The sequence below is a fragment of the Protopterus annectens genome, chromosome 9.part0, assembly GCF_019279795.1.
Source record: "Protopterus annectens isolate FY-2018-M chromosome 9.part0, PAN1.0, whole genome shotgun sequence".
NCBI classification, from domain to species: Eukaryota; Metazoa; Chordata; order Ceratodontiformes; family Protopteridae; genus Protopterus; species Protopterus annectens.
This window is the reverse complement of record NC_056743.1, coordinates 740,458,649-740,473,836: the sequence shown is the minus strand read 5'-3', so window position 1 is coordinate 740,473,836 and position 15,188 is coordinate 740,458,649. Positions and strand designations below refer to the sequence as shown.

Here is a 15,188-nt window from a genome sequence, read left to right as displayed (position 1 = left end):
CAGAGCTACAGAAGTTTGAGCAATGTTTAGCTCATGTTTGGTTCAGTTTATAAGAACTGTTGCTTGAAACAGTCTCGTTCAGATCTTGTTGGACTACTACAAATGCTTCCACTATATGCTGTTTCTACATAAGCCACATTTATCAAAGCTCTAACAAGTATAGATTTATTCCAAAAGGTACAAGATTTGGCACAATGCAGAAACTAAGACATTTGGCATTTATCCAGTACAGCACCAGATAATTAAAAGATAAAGCCATTTATTCCTGTTCTTAAATCAACCGTAACACCAATGCTGGCATCATTTTGGAAACTCTCTCATTATTTAGTTGAGTGAATTGTAAACAGCTCACTGTATATCCACAATTTCGGCCTTCAAAAACTACCTCTTTGTTAGGTCTTCCAATAGTATTGAAATTTACTTTAGGAATTTGCTTTTGTTAAGCAGGCTGATGGCTGAAGGGGATCTTTTACTAGCGTATTACCTGGACCAAAAGGCAAAACATACTGGAGATGCAAATAAACATAGAAAATTAGCAGACATATACAAGAAATGCAAGTCAGAGACGAATAAATAAGTAACGTACAATTGGAATATAAACATAAGTGTGCTACATACTAGAAACTTAAACGTACTGAAGTTTTAAGTTTGACAATTTAGTGACTGTAACAGTGGCAAAAATGTCAAACAGCTAGATTAACATACATACTTTGCTGGGATTACTCTAAAGGCACAGTTCTACTACACCAAGCCAAATGTCAGTTTAATGAGGAGTTAAGAGAAGCCCCCTCCCCACTAATACTTTACAAACATAAGCCCAGAAGATATTTTGAAGTATTTGAAGAATTGACTATGCCATTGCATCACTATGCTATACCAAAGTAGTTCCATGCGAGTTTCTGACAGGTGTACACTGTAAGTATCATTTAGTTAGACTAGGCAAATAATTCACTAAAATTTAACAAGCAACCTTGTCTATATTTACCAAGCAAGATTAAATCATCCATCAAACACTACTGAGTTTAGGAGACACGTAGAATATAAATTCCTTAATTCCTTTCACCACCACAAGTAAGCAGATGCACACACTTGTCAAAATATTTACAAATCTGTTTAAATTTTAAAGTTGGGGTTTGTATAGTAACAATCACAATTCCGGACATACACCAATTCCTATGGGACTCAAAAAAACCCCACACAATACCCAGAAATTTATAAAATGGAATATTATACTTAAGAAAAGACTTACATTTGCAAGGTTATTATAGAAATCCACACTGCCTGCACACAGGTAACGCCCCAGGAGTGTAGCATGAGTTGTGAAGATTGTCGCCACTGGAAGCTTACGAACCCTTGCAAGAATCAAGCCAACCCCTGCCAACCACTCATGAAAGTGGGCTAAAATGAAGGGCCTTTCCTCTCCACACTGTGCTGCAAACTGTCAGGAACAAAAAAAAAAAAAAAGTGTTTTTAAAATATGTAACTTTCTCTCATGCAATGAAAAATATCAACTTGCATTATGATTTTACTGTAGTTAAGGCACTGTAAGAAAGTTTCCACATTACACAGCATCAGTTGAAGCTACAAGTCACAGTACTGGCTGAATGTACTATTAAATACATTGGGTATCTCACAATGCAATCATATGTACTGCGTTAATTTGCATTACCAAATGTATGCATTTTATACAGCACAACTCAGAAATTTTACAGTTGGCAAAGACTGAATCCCAATCACACTACACCATCAACTCTAGCTGCACTAGTACATGCAATTGCGTCCATGGCACCTACATAAAGCCCGCAAGTTCTGAAAGTACTAAAATGCTAGCAGATGTTCACATGCATGGGGCACCTATTAAAGTGCACCACATAATCAGCAGCATGCTAAAGGGATTGCGAGAGAGTTCTGCCTGGGCTGTACTATACAGTTCAAACATCCATACTGCCAAGCATAATCCCAAATCTCATTTCACTATATAAAGAATCTAGTACAGTACAGTCCCAGATGTGCTATGCATCTGCATTTAATTTTACAGAGTTCCAAACTGTTCATTGCCCATTAGCCAGAACTGGTACAATGGACTAGTTTCTTGCACAGTGAAGATTTTAATAAACAAAGCAAGACAGAAAAGCTAGCTCAAGATGCACTGCACAGTAATTCCCCATTCACAGACTGCATTTAATTTAGCATCAGTCCAGCACACTTCACAGAATTCTACAATCAGTTACACCCATTCATACAGCAGTACTCTTGCATAGTTTCTACCTCTAATATACAACTCACGTACATGCACTGCTGGAATCAGAAGGCATGTGCGTTAAAGGAATGAACACATGTACAAAATGACCAGTGTCAATGCAGTTACCAAACCAAAATTACAGCTTCAGAAGTCAGACCTCTGTGCACCAATTCTCTCTGAGAGCTTTATCTTTCTCACATCCCCCCAAGCACTTTTAAATGCAATAACCAGAGGCTGTAACACCTTGGAACGTGCGAGTACAGCACCGTCCACTATCACACTATATTCTCATTTTGCAGGGCATCAGTCTACATCACAATACCACATACGCTGCACAAACGTTTGCTCCAAATAAAGGTTACATATCAATACAGAAGTCTTTACAAAAGACTACTGTATTACACCCAGGTATCTGCAGCAGATTTCTGGCAGGTTGCAAACTCAGTTACCACACAGAAAACTTACAAATTAACCAGTATGAAGCCATACTGTAGACAGTTTATATTTTTACATCAAGCTACACTACTCCAAGAAATACTGAAAATAGTTCATGCAAATCATACAGTATATCAAGCAGCATCATACAAAGCTCATGTACATTACTTTGGTGTGGAGCTGTACACAGTATATAAGGTTTACCTTGCAAACAGTGGCATCTGGAAAATAAATATATTTGGTATCAAGATGTGCCAGGAAATATGCAACTGCAAAGCAGTCCTGCATCTCAAGATGCTCTACAGACTTCAAGTGGTCAAGCTGTACCACACAGGACTTAGTGTGAGATACACTGCACTTTCACAGTTTGTGAGCATTAAGCCTGTACTACACAACTCAAGTGATATGTCCATACAGTGCCACATCAAAAAAAAAAAAGGAAATTCTTGCTACTTCACAGTGTCACACCAAGTCCACAAATGCACTACAATGCCAAACTCAGCCTAAAAAACTATATTCAGAAATCTACGGAAACTGAATTAGTTACACTGTATGATCCAGATAAATAAACCAGCATCAGCCAGAATGCTTACCTCTCCTAAGAACCATGCAGTGAGGAAGCCAAAAAGCACTGCATCATTAGCTTCCCGGTCATACCAGGGGATCCCAACTGTGCAGCTATCCCATAATTCTGACTTCCACTGGTCAAGGTTCCAGGCAGCTGAACCAATATCAAGCAAAACAACATATGGACTTCCTTCTATTAGCCACCTTCCAAAATATACCTGAAAGAAAGATGCACAGTGATCATAAACCTCAAATAGAACCTTACAAGTTTTAACACAAACATGTGACTACTAAAAACATGTAACATAAGTATTCTGATGAAAACAAAATGGAAGCAAACAGATACAAACTCATCATCAAGTTGCCTGAGAGGAAGCCTTCTACTGCAATTGTTATGATTTGATATTCTGCAATCCAATCTGGCATTTTTCCCAACTGCTCTGATCAAAAGCAGGTAAACCTTCCTTCTGACACATGCCATGGCATCATGTCAGGCTAACAAGTAGGAGATTGTATATAGGCCTTGTGCTGACCAGTGTGACTGCCCCCCCACCCCATCCACCAAGAGAACATACTTTGTATAAAACAGGTAACAAAATGCATACCAACAGGAATACAAAAAGGACACAACTACCTAAAAAGACAAATTGTACCCTCAGCTACATGAACCGGGGAGGAAAGCATCCAAATATTGGGGAATGACAAACAATAAGCACCCATGACAGAAGGCCATCTTGCATGTCATCTTATATAATCAATAATTATTACTTTGAAAGACTGTCAGCTGTAGAGTGCTAACCAGTGAAGATTACATCATCCAAGAGATAAGGGAGACAAAAGCCTGAAGATGAGCAGAGGAGAGCACTGAAACAAAATACCAATGGAGAACCAGACGACTAGAATCACTGTCCAAGCAATAATGTATGGTTAACTGTGACCCAACATGATACTTTTAACACGTCCACAGTGGCAACATTTCCAAAGCAACCAATAGGAGCAGCCATGAATCACTGAAGAATTCTACATTGAGCAGTTAGACAGCTAATGGGAGAAAACATTGACTTTAGTAATCTTTGGGTAAAAATGGACCCAACAATGAATTTCTAAGGCTCAAAAAGATTCTAACCCACCACAAGATTTTAAATACTGAAAGAAAACATAATGAGGACTGCCTTAAAGACAGTCAGGTATATTTTCAGGAAAGAGAACATGGTTCATCTAAAGGGATGCAGAATTTGTTCAAGATGAGAAGGGGGTCTTGCTAAAAATAAGGGCCTAAAGTTGCTGTATAACATGGGCCAAGATAACTGTCTGCACAAAAAAAAAAACTACAGAGCCACTGGATCAGCTACTTCAAACTGGCATCAATAATGCAAAGTCACAAAAAGAATCTCCAAATCATGAGAGATTATGCAAGACCACAGCAAGGACTGCTTACCCAGATGGAGCTTGACTACAGTTTTGCCCTCCACAATATTGTTGCAGAAAACACTGATGTATGTACCCAAACTGGTGGTAACTCAATTTAGTGTCTATGGTTTTCTATTTTAAGCTGTTATCCAATATCATGTTACATTGCAATGAGTTCTGAAAAGTTAGGGTGAGTGAGTTCTGACAATGTCAATAGGAGTGAACTCCAAAGTTTGGCCATGCTGCGTGAGAGCCTTGCCATGAGAGCTGATAGTGGATACAGTGAATAAGGATTTTTCTGAGGATCTAAAGAGCCTAGCTGGGGAATATTAGGACGTGAGAAAATTAAAGTGCTGGGCAAGTATAAAATTATTTTGTGAGCTTGTCTTAAGTAGATCAGTTTGAGGAAACAAACTCAAGCCAGTGACAATTGTGAAGTCAAAGTGACAAGTTTTGGTAGGGGATTTAGTAGCAAATTTTTGCAATTTTATTGCAAATTTGTTTCAGTTGGCAAGTTGCGTAGACAGCAGATGGGTAAAAATGGATGCAGCATAAGACATACCTGAAGTAGAAAGGATAAGCAATGTGTTTCCTGATAGTGGCAGTAAATAAATTTCTGGCATATAGACCATGCCCATTTTTTTTTGGGGGGGGGGCACTACTACTTCCATACGGATATCAAATTGCTAATCCTAGCAGTTTAGTATTTGAGACATCAATTCTTGTGCCATTTACGGAGATTATGCAAAAGTTACTTTTGGCTTTATAAAGGGATTCATCGATCCTCAACCCCTTTTTCCCCATTTTTGTATATGGGGTAGGGTTGTCACTTCAACACTGACAATCACCTCGAGCCAAGGTTCACACTGCCAGGTGGCTAGACCTGCCACAGTAGCTCATCCGTACCACTCACTTGCGCGTGCACACACACACACACACACACACACACACACACACACACACACACCTATGGCCAATTTAGTGTCCAATCCACCTAATGCATGTCTTTGGAATGTGGGAGGAAACCCACATGACTGCAGGGAGGACATGCAGACTCCTCAAAGAAGGCACTCAAGCCAAGAATCGAACTGGAGAATCTCTTGCTGTGAGGCAACAAGGCTAACTGCTGCAGCATCAAGGCCATAAAGGGATCAGGCTGTAAAATTTATTGTGTTAAAAAAAAAAATTTAGAACATTTTCTGAGCGAAGTGTTTTCAGTACTTAAAGCTTGCTGGATGGGGGTTTAAAGTTCAAGCACTGAATAGACATTGCAAGTGACAGTTGTCAACATGTTAAATTATGAGGGATTGTTAGAATGTAGAGACAGATTAATGGAAACGTATAACGGCCCATGGATGGAGCGCTGTGGCATTCCAATGCCTGTAGGAAAAAAGGAGATTTAGTCTGCTACTATTTGACACAGAGTCTAATTGGTGACGAAGGAGAGAAACCAAGAGACAGAGGGGGTCAGAAGAGAGACCCAGGATAGAAAGTTAAGTAGTAGTTTGTGACAACAGTATCAAATGTTTTGATAGACCTCACTAAGGTTTCACCTGTGTGTGTTGCATCTTAAGCCTTTTGACAAGAGACTGGTCAGAAAGTACAGTTGTGCAAGATCTTACCATAACAGTAGAGGTCCTACAACTCATTGATGAGGACAGTCTAATGTCCAGGCAGCATACCATAGCCTTTACACCTTCCATGTGTCATATGTCAGATTTACATCAGTCATGCAAGGTGTAAGGTACATGTGTGACATACAGACATCTAATCTGTAGAACTGAAGTGAACTAGCATAACAGGAGCAACTCCAGAGAAACCGTAACATGCAAATCCAGGAAGGGGATCATTAGGAAATAAGGATCCCTCAGCCAAAAGTAGGGCAACCGAAAATAACAGGGGGCAGAAGGGAGGGACAAAACACTGCTGTGGTAAAATCTTGTACAACTACAATACATCTTTCCTTATCACTGTTGCAGTATTCTTTACTCTTGGGAGAGTACAAAGGCTACTGGACAGTATAGGAGAAGTACAACAGAGAGAAGCCCTCCACAAACCCATGAATGCCAGCCAAGACCAATCTTGTTCTGGTCCTGGAAATGACATCCAAGTTAAAGGCTCATAGCAGGTTACTAGGCTAATGTTCTTGGGGCCTTTACAAGCCCAGTCATGTCACAACCCTAACTGACCAGGTTTAGATGGTCTGCTTGCAGATTGAATCTATGAAGAGCACCGAATGCCCTTGTCTACAAGGGACATCGTTACCACCACCAAGGTGAATTTATGGTCCTCCCATCCAACTGTTTACATTGCACTTAAAATAGTGTCACTGTGGGAGCTCTGCTTTACGTGAATTGAGAGTTTATTCCAGAGGAGTGCCAATCTCTGGAAGATGTATGCGTCTCTCCAGCATGTTCCATTAACGTCACAGGCTAGGTTGAAGTCCCTGGAGTGACTGACTTATTCCACTTGATTTATGGACGTGCAGCATTTTCATTAGGTTAGGGTCAGAGACTTATGCAGGCCAGGCACAGGTCACCTCTTAGCAGCTTGTAGGATACAGAATTTTCTTGGCATGATACCTTTGTGGTCTCTCCAGTGGCTGCAGGTATCTGGTAAAAGTACGAACAGAAGACCATGTAGCAGCTTCTAAGGTGGATCTAATATCCAGATCCTTGAAAAAAGCACCCAACAAGGCTACTGCCCTGGCAGAATGAACACAAACTTGAAATGAAAGCAGATTGCCAAGAAACAAATGCAAAAAGAAATGGCCTCAAAAATCCAGGAGGAGATGGTTTGCTTAGACACTGCCAAACCCAATTTTGTGGCTTGAAAGGAAACAAAAAAGTTGCCCATTTTCTTATGCGTTTTGTCTTATCCAAGTAATAACCGAGCTGTCCATGAAAATCCAAGGTGTGTAGTACCCTCTCACTAGAAGTCTGTGGAGAAGGAAAAAAGGAGGGAAGATAGACTGGCTCAAGGCCAAATCATTAAACCACCTTGGACATAAAAGAATGGTACAAAGGTACCCTGTCCTTAGGAAAAATCAAAAAAGGAGAGAGTTCATAGTTCAGAAAACATCCTGGCAGAAGTAAGAGCCTCCAACAATACAGTTTAAGAACAATGCTGCAGAGAAGCAAAGGCAATCTCAAAAAGGGACAGTCAATTTCTCAAAAATAAAATTAAGGTCCCAAGGAGGAGGAGAAATAGGCTTTCTTAGAGACCTGATATGAATGAAGCCTTTTAGGAATTGTTCAACTTCAAAAGTAGAAGCCAAAGGTGGACACCAAGGAAGACAGGCAGAAATGGCTGACAATGAATTTTAACAGATGAATATGCCAAACCAGCATTAAGCAAATCACATAAATAAAAGGACCGTAGGGACCCCTAAAGAAAAGGGGTCCAGGCCATGCTTGAGACACCAAACAGAAAATCTCTTCCATTTAGCCACATAAGAAAACTCACTACTAGAAAATCCTACCTCCAGCAAAACCCAAAGCATGTCCTCAGAAAACTGGTTCCTGAAAGGAACTAATACCGTATTGCCCAAAGTCTCAGATGAAATGTAGAGATATGAGAGTAGTTGAGAGAACCCTTGTCTTGTGTGAGAAGCTCCATCCTGTAAGTTAACTTGTGATGATTTCCCCTGGTCAGGTGAACAAGGGGAACCAGTACTGTTTAGGCCAAAAAGGAATCACCAGCAAATCTGAGTGTACCACATGATCCTGTGCAAGATGCTGGAAAGTAGTGGAAGAGGAAGATAGGCAAATAAACATCCCCTTTAAAGAAAAAAACATATGGCATCCACTTTACAAGCCTAAGGAACTGGCACTCTTCAATAGTACTGGGGAAATTGTCTGTCCAGAGGGAAGGTAAACAGATCTACTTGAGGAGTACCCTACCATGTACAATGTCCAGAAATACCTCTCTGTGAAGCATTAATTCATGAGGATTTGTCCTAAACCTACTCAGACTGTCACTAGGCTGTGCTCCGAAGGGATGCAAACCGCCTGAAGAACCATGTGATGGCAGATTTCAAAATCTCAAGCTTGAAAAGACAGCTTGCAAAGTGCATCTGTGTGTCCTTGCTTGTTGACATACCACATGGCCGTTGTATTGTCTATAAAAACCTTTAGAGGACCTAGAATCCAAAGGGAGTGAAGGGCATATCTTTTTGATGTTGTTATGGACTGACTTCTGTTGACTCAGGACTTTCAAGTTGTTGGAGGAAGCTCTCGGACCTCAATCAAAATGCAGACATGGATTTAGGGAAACCTGATGAATCCACCAATGGAGTTTGAGCTTGAGTCACAGTGAGAGAGGAACCAGATAATCCAGAGAGTGGTAGTGCTAAAGCCAAACAGTCTTGAGATACCACTGAAATTTCCTCATGTGTAGTTTGGCAAAGGGAACCATGGGAATGGTGGATGCCATGTACCTCACTGCTCTGAGAGATCCCCTTCAAAGAAGAACTGAAAGAGAAGACTGAAAAGTCAAAAAGAAGACCCTGGAAAGCTAAAGGCAAGTCAATATTAGTACGGTATGAATCCTGCAATCTAAAAACACTTGGTCCTCAGAGGGGGTCAGCACAGCCAAGAGCCAGGTTGGATGGTTCCTTGTTCCACCAAACCCGCAGAATGAAAGGAAAATGAGAAAGCTGGCACGGAGAAGGCTGACGAAAGCTGGAAAATGGAGGAATGGATTTCCAAGCCATAAAATAACCATGTTGGATGCTGGGGTGAACCAAAGTATGTGTGATTATTTGCTGCCAAGCAGGAAAGGAAAAGCTTAGCCTGAGGAACAGAGGAAACTAGCCAGGGGGAGGGAAGGCTGAATGTCAGAAAGAGGCAGATTTTTGAGGAAGAGAAGCCATTTGGCCTCAAGAACGCCGAGACAGTTTGTCTAGGAAAACTCACTTGGAAACCCTCTTACTCCCAAGAGGTTGTCTAGGCTACCTACAGACAAATGAAGATTTCAACTAACAGTTCCTATGAAACATAGATACAGGAGAAATACATTTGTTTCAGATCTTGCACAGTCTTACCCTTAACTTGCAAAGTACTAAACAATGCTGCAGCAGTGTCAAAATGTTTCTGATAGTTTGATGGAGAATCTAAGCATTTGGCCTTAATGTTCTCAGGTAAGGCCTGCAGATGCAACCAGGAATATCTCCTCATGACAGAGCCCAAAAGCAGCTTGCCTTGGAAGAAGCAGCAGCTGCATTTAATGGAATGGCAAGCCACCTGAGAGGCAGAACGCACAAGAGAAAGAGCAGAAGTCTTACAGTCCAAATCAGGCACATCATACAACCCACCCCCTCAAAATTGGGAGAGAAGAGCCAGGACATATCTAGTTATGCTGGAGTGATAACTACTACTTCTTTCGGCTGCTCCCATTAGGGGTCACCACAGCAGATCAACTGTTTCCATTTCTTCCTGTCCTCTGCATCTTGCTCTGTCACACCAACCACCTATGTCCTCTCTCACCACATCCATAAACCTTATCTTAGGCATTCCTCTTTTCCTGTTACCTGGCAGCGTCATCCTTAGCATTTTTTTCCCAAAATACTCTGCATCCCTCCTCAGCACATGTCCAAACCAACATAATCTTGCGTCTCTGGCTGACTCCAAACCTTCCAACCTGGGCTGACCCTCTAATATACTTACTCCTAATCCTGTCCATCCTCGTCACACCCAGTGGAAATCTTAACATCTTCAACTCTGCCACGTCAAGCTCTGACCCCTGCCTTTTTGTCAATGCCACCGTCTCCAACCCATATAACATAGCTGGTCTCATTACCCTCTTGTAGACCTTTCCTTCCACTCTTACTGGTACTAGTCTGTCACAAATCACTCCTGACACTCTTCTCCACCCACTCCATCCTGCCTGTACTCTCTTCTTCACCTCTCTTCTGCACTCACCATTACTCTGAACTGCTGATTCCAAGTACTTAAACTCTTCCACCTTGGCCCCCTCTACTCTCTGCATCCTCACCATTCCTCTATCCTCCCTCTCATTCACACACATATATTCGGTCTTAGTCCTGCTGACCTTCATTCCTCTTCTCTCTAGAGCATATCTCCATCTCTCCAGGGTCTCCTCCACCTGTTTCCTACTCTCACTACAGATAACAATGTCATCTGCAAACATAGTCCACGGGGACTCCTATCTGATCTCGTCTGTCAAGGCCAAAGAAGCAGAAGTGTACACTTTGCCCCATACCTCCATAACACGGCTGTCCTTATCAGAAAGGACAAGCTTAGAAAAGGAAAGCAGTTTGGATGGCTTATCAGTGGACAAGGAAATAACAGCAAGATCAGATTAACTTTTACACAAGTATTTATGATCTTCAGGAACCTTATAAGTTCATAACTTTTTTACCTCTGAAACCTGGAAACAGTCCAACTTAAACTGTTTCATCATACAGAATACATATGTCCCCAAAAGATAATTCCTCAGAAGGCAAGTCAGGGGACAAAATCTTCATCAGACCCTACAGCCAAAGGAGAGTACATCAGTGAGGAATTTGCTAAGGATTCTTCAAAGTCCAACTCTTCATCTGAAAATTAGAAACCCTAGGTCTCTTAGAGTGGCAGAGAAAAGCAAAGACAGATAATCCCTGAAGGTGCTTTAGAGCCACAAGGGCATTAAACAGCACCTGAGTGAAGTCCTGTCACTCCTCAACAACAGTAGCCACAGGTTTAAGTTTTCGGTTTCTTTTTTAAAGGAACATCTGTTCTGACAAACCCAGGAGGTTCAGCCTAGATTCAATGCAAGTACCAGGCACTTCCTCCAACTAAATTTTGGGGAATTCCCCTAGGCCCATCAGACAGTCAGTCAAAGTTCTCCCTCTACATCTGTACAAGACATATGCAACGCCTTAATGTACATGCAAGCAAGTCAGTCACATGTTTGCCTCAAACTGGGCAAAGGCAGAGGGAATTGGCGTCAGCACTGGCCTGCCCTCTGATTCCTCATCCAACCCATGGGAGATGCCTGATGGGGGTTGGACTGTAGCAGATTCAGTACTTGCCCTTTTTTTTTTTTTTTTAAAGGTTTTTTTCTTAAGTGGTGGCTGAACTTCAGGGTGGACAGATTCAGCCATGGTATCCTAAGTTGATAACTTCAGATGCTACTTTTCCATATAAATAGACAGTGATGACAGATGGCTGCAGAGAGAGTCTTAGGAACAAATGTCTGACAGAGTGTATGGTCGCATGTAACACCTAAACAAAAAAGGCACTTCTCGTATCTATCGTTATGAGGAATCTGGCTTCCACACTCACATTCCTGGATGACATGATAACAACTACAAGGAGGAAAAAAAAAGAAAGGAAAGAACCCCAAGGGGGCACTTATCTTTAAGAGGATAAGTAAATGAACCAGATCAGTGAAGAGCATGCAGACCGAATTCAGAGGTAGCATTTGGACTGGAGGCAAAGCTGGTCTGAGGATTAGGTGTCCATACATCACATATGTACCTTACGTCTTGCACACAGGACAAGTGTCTGACATACAATGCCTGGAATGTGTAAAGGCTTTGCTATGCTAGCTATAAATTAGCAGGTTGGCACGATTTCCCAAGAGTAAAAAATACTGCAACAGTGACAAGGAAGGAAATATTAAAATACTTACACAAAAATGTAATTTAATTTCAAGCTATCTGAATTATGGAAGCACAACTCTTATTGAAAATACAGCTTAAATACACCTTCTGGAAATTCTTGTGCTTTAAGAAAATTTGGCTGCTAAAAAAGTTCTGAACTCAGAACTGAAATTTACATCTCACAGCAACTATGCTAGCCTAGAAGCCTGAAAAGGTTCTCTTTCTCTACTGAATGCCTGCTTATTGTGGGAAAGAAGTCACAAAGGATGCATCAGACTCTTACTTTTCCTTCTAAGCAGGAAAGTAAAACTGGCACAAAAGAATAAAAATTGATAACAGCACTGAAAGAGTATGCCACTTGGCACCTGCTCTTTACAATGGCATACAACCCTACAGAACCCTCTGATGCTTTCGCTACAGAGTTAAATAGAAGAGTAAGAAGCTGAGCTGCATTATCTAATACAAAACAGAATAACTTGAGGTATGAGAAGTGGCAAAAGCAAGTGCAAGTACTAGTACCCACCTAAATAATCAAGTGAAGGGTGTGCACACAACATTAGTTATAAGTCAAATAAAGCAAAATATGAGTAACAAAAGCAGCCTATTACAAAAGTACATACAAATGATCCATGTGGGCATCCCAGATGAAAGCCCAAGTGACACTACTATGTGCAGCTACTAACAAGATGGGTAACTTGTATTTAATCAGTACTATAGTATCTATGCTAGAAAATGGCATTTCAGATGCAAAAGCAATCCGGCTCAAAAGAATATGCATGATACTGAACAGAAAAGGAAACAAGCTGTCTGATGTCAGAACTCTTCTGTATTATTTTTAGCATTTCTCTGTGATCTCTGAACTCTTGTCTAGCACTGTGTAGTAAGTATGTCTTGTGTTCTTATTTATTATCAAATATTTTTAAACCCTTCAACTGTGGCCGTTTTATGTAGAGAGAATTTAAGCTCTAGAGTACATTGCATGTTTATAGTGATACTGTCCAAGCCACTCCAATAGCTTTAGCCCTGGGTCACACTTACTATTTGGATAATAATACTGCACAGTAATAATTGGACACCCTTTTGGTAAGGGCCTTATTAGTAGCTATTAGTGGTTGGTGGCAGTGATTTCTATCATACAGCCTGGCAGAGAAGGGAGCATTGCCAGAGAGCCTGGGCCAGCCTTCCCCAGGAGTGCCTGTGTTTGTATATAACTCCTATCCCAAAGTGTGTGTTGTCAGCTACTTGGGCAGGGACACGAAGCACTGGTTGGACAGAGAGGGTGCTGGAGGTTTATGCCTGACCACTAGGCTGAAACTTGTACTCTATAGCTGTGCCAGTGGGGAGTCTTACTGGGGATCTAGAGAGAAAGGGAGAAACCAATCCCAGACTGACTGCAATCTAAGTATCCTCTTAAGTGAAATTGTACTTTACTGCGTGAGTACTTGTTATCCTTCCCAATGTAGATGCTCCTCACTGGTGTTAGTGGTGAGGATTGAGGCTCCTTGATTGCTGGGCCAGTGCACGGGCATCACAACTGCTTAAATACAATTTATGCAGTTTAATTCAGGATATATATCAGCTTGTAGCATATTTATTTATACTCAGTATTTTCTGCTCTTGCAACCAAATATCAACCCTTAAAATTCTCTAACAATTTATAAAACTGAAAATTTTAAGTGTGCGTGTCACCTTTTTCTTCCATGTTTTTAAAAACAGCACTGGTATTAATTTTCCTTCTTGTACACAAATAATGATTACATATTCTTTTATCATTTATTTTCCCTATATAATATTCTACAAAATTTATACCAATACCAAAATGTGTAACATTTTTGGAATCATACAAGAGAAATAACTGCACTTTTTAGTAACAGGATGTATATATTTTTTTATTTTTATGACTGACAATGTATAGGGACTATAGCATATACTAAATGCACATGCAGAAGTTTATAATTAACTGAATTGTGGCAATTTTGATTGTGTAGCAATCAACCAGATATCACTCCAATTTTTTTTCCTACTACGTTAGTCATTTTTTTTCTGGGGTTTATTTTAGTTCCACTGATAAGATATTTGTTTTATAATGGTTAAGGAGGTTAGTTTCTTCAAATGCAAATGGGATTAATAATCCCATAAAAATAGGGAATTTAAACAAAAATGTAAAACATGTTGATTCTGAAATAACTTGTTTACAAGAAATACATTCAGCTTGAAATAATTCTAAGGTGTTTGACAAACTACAAAATGCAATCATTAATTCTGTAGACAAGTCAAATGGTGTTGCTGTTTTGTTTCACACAGACAGGTTTCAATTAACTAGTTATTTTTCAGACAAAAGTTCAATAATCCTATTGGTGAAGTTTCAAGCAGAAGGTTATAATGTGGTAGTAGGTTCTATTTATACTCCATTTTGTATCAAGTATTTTGCAGAATTTATCACAGGTTTATATGCAAGTTACTAGGCTAGCTGCCCTTGAAGGCCTATTTTAAGCCTATCCATTTTTCCATTTGTACTTGAATTAGCTTATCCTACTTGGTTAGAGATTTGCCTTACCTACCCCCATGGTCAATGATTATACATTATCCCTAATGAGAATAGCTGGAATCATACCACAGATAATTTGTGGGGACCCATGCATGGGATCAAACCTTTAGTAGCGGCCTGTCCATTAGTAGTAGAGGGGGCAGTCCTGGGGGGAAAATTTTCTGCTTCTCATCAAGAGATCTATGTTACGCTTGAATATGGACAAGGATGAACTTTACTTTATGTGGATGGGAAGTCTGTTCCATAGCAGCAGTATCCTTTGCAAGATGTACCTGTCCTTCCAAACTGTTCTATGGATGTTGCAGAACAGGTTCAAGTCCCTAGAAAGACTACTTGATGCCATGTGACTTGCTGATGTGTAGTCAATCCAGCAGTAATGG

General features: G+C 40.5%; 1 protein-coding gene across 1 annotated transcript in view; it reads right to left on the bottom strand.

Moving 5' to 3' along the window:
• LOC122810583 (glycogen [starch] synthase, muscle-like) overlaps nucleotides 1-15,188 on the bottom strand; it is a 166,921-nt gene that overhangs the window by 133,804 nt on the left and 17,929 nt on the right. Inside the window, exons 2-3 of the mRNA XM_044082160.1 lie at nucleotides 3,271-3,462; nucleotides 1,250-1,438 (exon numbers count right to left, since the gene is read on the bottom strand). Coding sequence (XP_043938095.1) covers nucleotides 1,250-1,438; nucleotides 3,271-3,462 — 381 coding nt within the window. The remainder of the gene's footprint in view (nucleotides 1-1,249; nucleotides 1,439-3,270; nucleotides 3,463-15,188) is intronic.